Raw genomic sequence first — 11609 nt, forward strand, 5'->3', positions numbered from 1 at the left:
TACAGCGCAAGTGCCATAACTTTTGTACGGAGGACACTTAAGTGCTATAACGTTTTTTTGGCTCACTTGAGTGCCATAACTTCCAAAAAAAAAATCACGTAAGTGCCACTTACGAGCTGGTCGTGAGGGCTCAAAATCGCGGCTTTTCCGGCCGAACAGTAACCTTTCCGGCGAGTCGAGCACCACCAGCTTGAAGAGAGGGTGTCGGTGAATCATTCCATGGCCTCCGTTCGTCTCGAAATTTCCTTTTTAGCCTCCGTTGACGAAGGTAAAAATGCTTCGTAGTCACACAAATCGGCTCGATAAATGTGTGACTACGAAGCATTTTTACCTTCGTCAACGAAGGCTAAAACGGAAATTTCGAGACGAACAGAGGCCATGGAATGATTCACCAACACCCCCTCTTCAAGCTGGTGGTGCTCACCTCACCGGGAAGGTCATTGTTCGGCCGAAAAAGCCACGGTTTCAAGCCCTCACGACTAACTTGTCAGAGGGGTTGGTCGTGAGGGCCCGAAACCGCGGTTTTTCAAGCCAAACAGTGACCTTCCCGGTGAGGCAAGCGCCACTAGCTTGAAGAAGGGGTGTCGGTGAATCATTCCATGGCCTCCGTTCGTCTCGAAATTTCCGTTTTAGCCTCAGTTGACAAAGGTAAAAATGCTTCGTAGTCACACAAATCGGCTCAATAAATGTGTGAATACGAAGCATTTTTACCTTCATCATCGGAGGTTAAAACGGAAATTTTGAGATGAACGGAGGCCATGGAATGATTCACTGACACTCCCTCTTCAAGCTGGTGGTGCTCGCCTCACCGGGAAGGTCATTGTTCGGCCGGAAAAGCCGCAGTTTCCGGCCCTCACGACTAGCTTGTCAAAGGGGTTGATCGTGAGGGCCGGAAACCGCAGCTCTTCCAGCCAAACGGTGACCTTCCCGGAGAGGCGAGCACCACCAGCTTGAAGAGGGGCTGTTGGTGAATCATTCTATGGCCTCCGTTCGTCTCGAAATTTCTGTTTTAGCCTCCGTTGACGAAGGTAAAAATGTTTCATAGTCACACAAATCGGCTCGATAAATGTGTGACTACGAAGCATTTTTACCTTCGTCAATGGAGGCTAAAACGGAAATTTCAAGACGAACGGAGGCCATGGAATGATTCACCAACACCCCATCTTCAAGCTGGTGGTGCTCGCCTCACCGGGAAGGTCATTGTTCGGACGGAAAAGTCGCGGTTTCGGGCCCTCACGACCAGCTCGTAAGTGGCACTTAAGTGATTTTTTTTTTTAAAGTTATGGCACTCAAGTGAGCCAAAAAAAAGTTATGGCACTTAAGTGTTTTCCCTACAAAAGTTATGGCACTTGCGCTGTACTTACCCCGAAAATAATGTTATGATTATCATGGAAGAGTGCTGCTGAGCTAAAGGGACATAAAACAAATTTTGGGAAAGAGTCTGAGAGAAAATTCTCAAATATATGTAATAATTTACTTTTGAGTTAATATTTATTTATTCAAAATGGACAGAGAAAATATAAAAGTAATTAAGTTTCAGACTCCCCGCATATTAAAGTAGGATGTCTTTGACATTGCTATTTGGAAACACAACTCGGATTTGGGATAGGCTCGGCTTTCACTTAGGACTATTTCGAGTTTGAAATAGGGTCGGCATCGCAGAGCCACTTCGTTGCAGTATCTAACTAAGATAAATTAGTAAAAGGTTGTAGGCATTTTATGCTCGTGGGAATGGACTAATTTAGATTAACTCAAATAACTTAGTATTTGTATAGGTATGATCGTATCACGAGTTTAAGAAAACGTAGCAATAGAATATGGAGAATTATTTTGAAGGGCAAGACAACGACATAGCTATTAGTTTCAAAAGATATAAAATGAGATAAACCGATTTCACAAATTACCGTTCATGTCATTAAATGATGATGTCACATATTATGCCTTGAAATGTTTTATCGGTGATATAAAATGAGACACATTTTTGACAATGCGCACGATCGTAATTACAAATCACAAATTGCTAATTTTGATAGATTTTAATTATAATAATATTGCATTAGTTTGCAGGTGGATTGGCCATGATCATTGAGGTTTTTCGTTTGATCAAGTGTAACCTAATACTTAATAACCTTTTGGAAGCTATATAATGTCTTGAATGACCACAACTTCCCCGGACTGGAAAGCGAGTTATCCAATTCCCAGGGCAATTGATACGTGGTCAATAGTGGACCATCACTCTGCAAAATGCGATGGGACTGCCTCGCTCGATATGTGCATAAAAGACTGCTGAAAAAAAAATAGATGTAGACTCGATATTATCTTCTCTGAATACAACCATACGTAAAACATAACATAATGATAAATAGCGGATAAACTCTAGCCCGATATGCTAGAGTTTGTTGGTTAGGTAAGACGTGCAACTTTCTTGGGTGCATTCTTTTCTTGGCATCTCTCTTGGGGCTCTATTTAAGAGTTTGGATAGGTTTGATTTTGAGCAACCAAGTTATTAAGAACAATACCCTATAACATGTGATCTGTAAGAGAGAAAAATATTAGCATCAAAATAATTTTCAGAGTCTTTGTTTCGATTCTCATTTTTGTGCTCGCCCGTGCACTCGTTTTGATTTCACGTCCTGAAATATTCTTTAGGCCAAGCCCATAATCGGCAGCCCAATCTAAGTCCAAAAGCACAATATATGTCCCACTCGTTTGTGGTTGGGCTTGACACAACATCCCCCTTCGTATTTCCCACGTAGGTCTAGCAAAAATACTCCTGCATGCATTTTCATCAAAGAATCACAACTATTATCATCCTCTAGGAAACCTAGGTTTTGTTGGAATTTTTGAGAAATGATCAAGATTGAAAGTTGCTTTTGAGTTTGCTTTACCATATACAAACATTAAACATGCGTATCTCTAAATAGATCCGGCGAGGGTAGGGGCCATTGTCAAGGCCAGCGGCTGGCTTAGGGAATAAGGAAGAACGAAAAAAGAGAAAGGAAAGAAAAAAGAAAGAGAAAAATGACGAAAAAATTTCAAAAAAATTTTAAAAAAATTATCCACATTGGCGTCAGCCATGCAACGTAAAAGACCGGCACAGGGTAACCCAAAGGATTAGTTGAGGTAAAATGATTGAACCGAGGCATGGCACCTCAATTAGAGCGAGGTTTCATGTTTTGCTTTTTACTTGGCACAAGCCTCTTGGGTCATTGTGCCAAGAACACGGTGAAGTAATTCCTAGGGAATCTCCAAGGAAGTAATTCCTTGTGAATTCTGTAATTTTGATGGTCTACTTTTGATTTGATTGGAGAGGCAGACTTATTCTAAATTATTTGGGATTAAAATTGCACTCAATTTTTTCCTCAACATGTAGCTAGATTTAGATGTTCTAAATAAAGGTCATATCTTCATCCAATCATATCCCTGATTGGTGGGTCACAAATATAATTATCGCCCACTTTTAATTTTAGTCTAGTCTGTATGCGATGATAGTCATTACTTGCAACCCTCAAATTGAAGGCATGACCGGAGGAAAGTTTCCTCCAACCCGTGATGGAAGAAAATACACTCCTTCGAATAAATAATATTAAGAAATACGAATATAAAGTGTGATATGAAGAACAATCCTCCATATTACTATTTTTTTTATTTGATAAACAATTAAAATGCGACACTTTTCTCTTATGGCCAAAAAAGAATCTAATGCGAGATAGCTTTTATGCTTCTTAATCCTATGCAATTCAAATGGGCTTTTTGACCCAAAAAAGCAGAAATAGCCTAGCCCACTAAAACATTGCCCGATTGACCCAACGTGTGGAATGCCCATGATTGGTGATCTCCTCTCTGCATAAAGCACGCATGTCAATCAAAAAGGCAAGAAGTTCCAGATGATCTTTGGGTGATCGCAAAATTATGTCGTCTTAATACGGCAAAACGAATCAATCACGATAAACAAAGTAATCTCGAAACAAGCACCTTTCGATAGGGCCCATCATAGTTACTTGAAGTGTGAGTTTAGACAAGATAATTTTCAATATCGCCAAAACAATAAAGAGCAGCGATCAACTATTGATTGTTCCACGCCTCAAATAACAAGTTTCATACCAATGGCTGACAATAACTCTTATGGGCGGTTTTGCCAGGATAAGCAATAAGGAGATCACTTTTCTACTAATTGGTGTGGAAATTGGTATTGATGTAATTTACCTACTAAAACATCGCCCACCTCTATCCAAGATTCCAGCATCATAATTCAATTTTTTGTTTAAATTGGGGAGTCCGATCGGGGATGGCAAGCCATTTGACAAGGAGATTTTGAAATTGTGGAGGCTTGGTTTAATCAAGTCACGAGTATTGGAAACAAGTTATAGTGCTTACTCCAAGTAATGATATTGAAGCGCAGAGACTTGCCAAGAGGATATGTGCAAATAACTATTTTTGAGAAAAATAATCTCATAAAGAACTTCAATACCAAGCACTTTTCTCCATGAACGACAGGCATCATGCATGGAGTTCGTTTCCCTTGAGCTTTTCTCAGTATTGGAATTGCAAGTGGATGGTCAAAAGCAAAGAAAGATACATGGAACTCTGTTTTTTTCCAGCACTACCTTTGAGACCTATAATGATCCTCTCTTAATTACTAGTTAAATCACTGTGGTGGGAGGCAATCGATCTCAAGTCATTCGAGAATTTGGGGGCCAAGAAAGGTGAGAAATTCTATTTTGCGAGATTGTTTCATTGTTTAGATACATCGCATTACACTAATATATGTTTAAAACATAAACTTGGATAAGCTTGACTTCTGTTTGGAGATTTTTACAAAGATTAGGGAGATACCAAAGAGTTGGTTATTGTCAATCTAAGTCGAGCCACTACAAAAATAATACGCGTCATCTCAAAATTCAAGCTCGAAAGTGAAGTAAAATATAAGGTGAGACCTATGATTTATATTTTACTTGATTGAATAACTTGAGATCGTAACACAAGGAAGCATTTCCTAGTCCCAATGTGAATGACCTGCTTATGATCGAAGGAGGTGAACTAAATTTGGTGGATATCGATCCCGACTAAATATGTCAAGTTGATTCGTTGACCGCTTGAAAAGTAAAATGTGGACTAAATTTGGTGGATATCAAACCTGACAAAAAAAGTCAAGTTGACCCGATTGACCGCTTGAAAAGTAAAATGGTTCAGCACAGAGTCTCCTCAATGGGATATTTAGAATGTGATGTCTTGCTTAGAGTCAAATTCATCACTTGACAGACAATGCCTATTGTGTTCGTGCGTACTTATAAATATTGATTCCTATCTGCACTTCCTGTACACATATGTAGCTTCCAATGATGGATGGTGCCAAATTATGAATGATGATGGATATCCCAATTCCACTACATGTAAAATCATGGTTCTTATGTATGATGTTTGCCACATTTCGATGCGACCCGAATTAAAAAGAGTTTGGAGTAACGATAATAGTAATTTATAACAAATTATCATTATTATTTATATTTTGAATTTCTGATGAGTATTGTTTATATTGTGACATGTGTTCTAGATTTTATTTTTGTAAAGTGAAATGATTTTCTTCGTATCGTATCTATGAATAGTTAGTGACTCATTGATAGTATATAAAATTCTTGACTTTTCTTCATTGCAATTGATGAAGTTTGTCATTCAATTTTCTTCAAATCACCAAGTTAAAGCCCTAAACATTTTCTCGAACCTTGATTAAGTATTGATGAGGCAAGAGACAGTAGTTGTGCAACAAATGACTTCATCATAAGCAAATGCTCGAAACATCTCTCTTCCCTAGTTTTTCTTCCAACTTTGTATCAATTTTAGTTTACGTCCAAGTCTATAATTTTTTTTTATTCGTATTTGAAATGATTTTCTTGAGCAAAGTAAGTTATATGTCGATTCAGTTTTTTTTTTTTGCAACCATTAAGGTTATTGTAATCCTTATACTAGCGAATAGATAGGGATAAAGCTACGTTTAATACTTAAACTTGTGTAGTTCTTGCAACTGGGTCCTCAAATTTGATCCCTTAGTTCATTGCCTCAAAATGAAATTTGATTAATTAATTGAACCTTGGATTACGCTTGGACAAATCCTCTTTAAAAAACAACCCTTTATCATGGCAATGCATCAAAGTTGCAAAGTCATTTGTCCCTCATCCAATTCAAAGGAATAAAGCCACCCCCTTTAACAAATGCTAAAATGGCAATGCTGTAATCTCTCTCTCTCTCTCTCTCTCTCTCTCTCTCTCTCTCTCTCTCTCTCTCTCTCTCTCTCTCTACTTTAAATTTGTGATGTCCAGCCTGCATGTCTCTTTTTTCATGCCTAATCAATTATCTCACTCCATGTTCTCTCTCGTTTCACCTTCAGTTTAGCTAGCAGCTCCACTTTTTAGTATTCTTTTCATTTCTTCTGCATTTGCTTCCTTCAACCTCTGTCTAAAGAAGCTTGAGAGATAGAGAAGCCAAAGAAAGATAGATAGAGAGGCCACTTGATCCAATAAAGATCAGTTTTTTTATGCTTTGATCGCACACCCATCTGAAGCTACTTAGTATCATGTCATTCCCATATCCTTCTCCTCAAACCCAGCACTATTCAATGACTTTGTCTAAAAACTTTTGATCTTTGTTTGAAAGCAATATATTCTTTGAGAAACAATGAGGGTCCATTTCATTGTTCGATGAATTGTACTTCTGTGCACTGTAATTCCTGGTTCATCTTCTTCTGTTAGCGATGTTGATGTCCTGCTCTCGCTGAAGCAAGGATTTGAGTCCCCCAAACCGGCTTTAAGCACCTGGAGTTCTTCAAACTCTAGCTCGGTTTGTTTATGGTCCAGGATTAGATGCTCGAGGGGATGCGTGGTTTTGCTCAAGCTGACGGATTTGAATCTGGGCAGTTCTCTCTCCTTGTTTCTAGGCTCAATGGCCTTGTCAAGCTCTCTGTCAGTCTACTCACTGGAGATATACCATCAGAGGTCACGAGATTCCAGAAGCTGAAACTTGTCAACCGCCTCTTAAACAAGCTATACGAGTCGACTCCTGAGTTCCTTGCAGACCTCCCGAGTTTGGAAACTCTAGACCTATGGTCAAACAACGTCACTGGTGTGATTCCTGAGGATCTCGGCAGGAATGGGAAGCTTCAGGATCTTGATTTGTCCACCAACAAGCTCCCTGGAACGATCGCTCGAGATTTGTGCTCACTGAACCGGCTCAGGATCTTGATCCTGTTCAACAATTTCCTCTTTGGGCCTATCCCAGAAGCTCTAGGCTCATGCTATAGCCTAGTTAAGGTGAGGTTGGGGCAGAACTACTTAAATGGAAGCATTCCGAATGGCTTCATTTACTTGCCTCAGCTCAAACTCATGGAATTGTAGAACTACCTGTCAGGAGTTTTGCTAGAGAATTGCAAAGGGTTCTTCCATCTTCGTTCTCAACTTGTCTAGCCTTCAAATCCTACTCATTAGTGGGAATCAACTTTCAGGTCCACTCCTGGCTTTTGTAGGGGACTTAAGGCAGGTGGTTAATCTCGACCTGAGGCAGAATTTCTTGTCAGGCGAGATGCCACCGGATATCAGGAACTGTTAGCATCTTACTTATTTAGACATCAGCCAGAACAACCTCTCCAATTACTTGAACATCTTTAGGAACCACTTAAACCAGCACTAAACTTGAATAGCCTGAATCCCACTATTTTCTTCTGAAACAACTAAGTCACCATTTTGCATCTCCCATCGCCACAGCCTTATGCAGCTGCCACCTTCAACGTTTGTCCTATTGGCTTCTTTGCCACTTCTGATAGTTCAGTATCTTGGAGGACCGGGAAACTTCTTCTGGTTCTTCATTTTCTTTTTTGGTTTGGTAGAGTCTGAAGTTGAGCTGATTATACTCAATTGTTGATAAAGTGGTTAGTAATCTCAATTCATTGCTTCCGAGACACTTAACAGTCGGGGTGCCATGAATCACATTATCCAGTAAAAGATACGACTTAAAACGATCTAGCTCTTAATGCTGTGCAATTTTTCTGAGGAAGGATCGTTAGTATTAGGGGAGAAACTAAACAGAGTAGAAAACTCCAATGAATTGCTATATATGAAGATGGAAATATTGGGATTGGGGAATCAATAGAGTTTAAGCAATAGAAACACAGAGATGACATGCCAGATTAGAAACTCTCTCTGCACGACAGGAAAATTGCAAATGGGCATTTATAAGATGTGAAGAATATTGTACCTCTCATTGTTCCTGGAAAGTGAAAACTTCCGATCAACTGTTGTGATCGATAGTTTGCACTTAAGAAGGAAGTTTGCCATACCCACTTCTATTATCATAGAAAACCTAAAGCATCCCTATTAAATTCTGGATACTACCTTCGAGTGGTTTTCGCATTTTGCTGCCTTGAAAGAGCTGGCAACTTCCTACACGAATTAACACGTTTATACGTGATTATATGACAAATCTGAAAGTGACACGAATTGACACAAACTTAATATACATAGATTTTATATCATAATTAACAAAGTACGGTGTTTTCTAATGACGCAATAGCAAAACCCAATCATGACCCGAGAACTTGTAATGCCAGCTAGTCAATTTTTTCAATAGAAAGTACATATTGTTGGCGTGAGCTGTATTTTCTACAAATTAGGGAGTTTTTTGTTTTTCCTTTATTACAGTTTTTTCCTGATTTATTGAGATGCTAGGGTTATTCCCTGTATTGTACATAAGAAAATCGTAATACTGTATAGAATGACTCAATATAGAGAAAAATATTCTTCTACATGGTATCAGAGCCTAGGATTCGCTCCTTGTGTCGCATTTTTTTTGTTGGCTCGCTTTCTCTATTGCGCTGTCCGACGTGCATCCTACCCGATCTTCTTCATCTTTGTCACGATTGATTGTGGATCCATGGAGGATCAGAACCCTACCGGAACAGTGATTCCCCATCAGAACCAAGGGGGGAATTCGACCACGGATGCCTTTTTGGAGAATAAAGATCAAAACCCTACCAGAATAGTGATTCCCCATCAGAACCAAAGGGGGAATTCGACTACGGAAGCTTTTTTGGAGAACCTAACTGCTAGATTAACTCAGATTCTCACTTAGATTCTCATCAAAATCAAAGGGGGAATTCAACCACAGAAGCTTTTTTTGAGAATCTGACTGCCAGATTAACTCAGATTCTCACTTAGAACCAGACGCACCCTCCTCCTCCATCATCAACACCGCAGAATGATTTGGCTTCATCTCAGATTGCAATTAAATTGGATGGAGCTAACTATGGATTATGGTCTCAGGTTGTCGAGATGTACATTACTGGTAAAGACAAACTGGGATATATCAACGGAGACCTCCCTCAGCCACTGCCTACAGATCCTAGCTTTTGGAGGTGGAAAACAGAAGACTCGACTGTGAAAGGATGGCTTATCAACTCCATGGATCTGGCGTTGATTGGCAATTTTATCATATTCCTTACCATTAAAGCTGTGTGGGATTCCGTAGCTACCACTTTCTTTGATGGCACCGATACTTCCCAGGTGTATGATTTAAAGCGCCAGGTATCACGACTCAAGCAAGCTAGAGGACCAATCGAAAAATGCTATAATGATCTTCAAGGACTCTGGCGTGAAATTGATTTCCGCAGACCTAATCCTATGGTGTGTCATGCAGATATTGAGCACTACAATAATGTTGTTCAAGAGGATAAGGTTTACCTTTTTCTGGATGGACTTGATGATCGTTTCGACAAGGTTTGTGCAAATGTCTTGCAGATGCAGCCTTTCCTCACAGTTAGGAAAGCCTACGTACGCGTCCGTAGAGAAGATGTGCGCCAAACCGTGATGCTGACCAATGCCGATGGCTCTCCTACGGGTACAGCAATGGTCTCACGGGGTAGTCGAGGAGACCTGTCTCTGCAGTTGATGGCAGGCAATTCGGTAGGTAGAGGTGGGTGCTCTTGATCTACTATCAAGGCCAAGTCTCAGGTGCCCGGCGGCTGTTCTCACTGTGGCAATTCCAAACACACTAGGGACACTTGTTTTAAGCTGCATGGATTCCTGGATTGGTGGAACGATTTTCAAGCAAAGAAGAAGAAATCTAAAGCAGAATTGGGCAAGAGTGTAGGGCAGGCATCCTTGGTGACTGGGAGTTCGTCTCTTTCCCTGGTCCCGATGGTACCTTCAGCTAATTCGTCCACCCTTCCTCCTGAAGGTAATTATGGTTCTGTTTTTGTCACTACTCGTCATGGTGGAAACAATGGCTGGATTATCGACTCAGGCGCTACCGGTCACATGATGCCTAACCCCAATGATCTAGTGAACCGTACCTCACCGCGGCGAGACAGTGTGTATAATGCTAATGGACATTGCCATCCGGTCATCAGGGCTGAGAGTGTGCCTCTCACGCCATCTCTTTCTCTATCTAATACATTATTTGTGCCCTCTTTGTCCAACAGGTTATTGTCTATTGGACAAATTACTGATGAGTTGAATTGCCATGTTCTTATGTACCCCGATTTCTGTTTGTTTCAGGACATTCTCACGAAGGAGATTATTGGGCGTGGTACTAAGAAGGAGGGGCTATACATTGTGGATGATCTCAACTCTAGCTATGCCTATCACACTCTTGGTTGGTCTGTTAGTAAGGAGAAGGATGTTTGGTTGTGGCACCGTCGATTGGGGCACCCATCATTTAGATATTTGAAGCATTTGTTTCCTGAGTTATTTTGTGGTTTATCGGATTCTGCTTTTCAATGTGAAACATGCATTGTAGCAAAAAGTCATCGTGTTTCTTTTCCTTTGAGCTCTAATAAAAGTAGCAAGCCTTTTTGTTTGGTTCATTCTGATGTGTGGGATGCATCTCCAATTACTACAATGTCTGGAATGAGATGGTTTATAACCTTTGTTGATGACTGCACACGTATGACATGGTTGTATCTGATGAAGCATAAAGATGAGGTTCCTAACATATTCCGTATGTTTCATAAAATGGTTGCCACCCAATTTGAAGCTCGTATTCAGATTCTCCGCACGGACAATGGTGGGGAATATATCAATCAACACCTTATCTCTTATTTTAAGTAACATGGTGTTATCCATGAGACCTCTTGCAGTCAAACCCGCCAACTGAACGGTGTGGCCGAACAAAAGAACCGCCACATTCTAGAGATGACGAGAGCTCTTCTAGTCGGCGGCAATGTTCCAAAAAGGTTCTAGGATGCAGTGGTGGTCACAGCCGTTCACTTGATGAATCGTATGCCCTCTCGTGTGTTGCAATTTCAAACTCCATTACAAGCTCTATCCCAGTTTGTGCTTCTTCCTTTAGTCTTGACAATACCCCCTAAAGTGTTTGGGTGTGTGGCTTTTGTGCATCTTCACAAGAACCAACATACAAAACTTGACCCGTGTGCGGTGCGGCGTGTATTTATTGGTTAGTAACTAGAAATTTCCCTGTGTAGTCAGTAACTAATAAACTTATACACATATATATAGTAAAATTTCATATAGAAAAGGTAACTGTTGGTTGATATATGTGGAGGCATTTTTTCTCCTCCATTCATGTGTAGGAAACGAGTGCCCATTTAGGAGAGAGTTGGGGAT

At 40.3% G+C, this 11609-nt stretch overlaps 1 protein-coding gene across 1 annotated transcript; it reads left to right on the forward strand.

Annotated features, from left to right (window-relative positions):
* The first annotated feature begins 6353 nt into the window (after positions 1-6353).
* On the forward strand, positions 6354-7779 carry LOC130136667 (leucine-rich repeat receptor-like serine/threonine-protein kinase BAM3). Its single transcript, XM_056306768.1, has one exon. It carries the CDS (start codon positions 6858-6860, stop codon positions 7386-7388), a length of 531 nt encoding a protein of 176 aa, XP_056162743.1. The 5' UTR covers positions 6354-6857; the 3' UTR covers positions 7389-7779.
* The last annotated feature ends 3830 nt before the right edge of the window (positions 7780-11609 follow it).

This window comes from Syzygium oleosum, unplaced genomic scaffold, assembly GCF_021117445.2.
Source record: "Syzygium oleosum isolate NSW1041296 unplaced genomic scaffold, Sole_v2.1 Sole_v2.47, whole genome shotgun sequence".
Classification (NCBI taxonomy): Eukaryota; Viridiplantae; Streptophyta; class Magnoliopsida; order Myrtales; family Myrtaceae; genus Syzygium; species Syzygium oleosum.

What these genes read in the sequence shown, in the direction of transcription:
- LOC130136667 (XM_056306768.1), top strand. Translation starts at nt 6,858, where the DNA reads ATGCTCGAGGGGATGCGTGGTTTTGCTCAAGCTGACGGATTTGAATCT.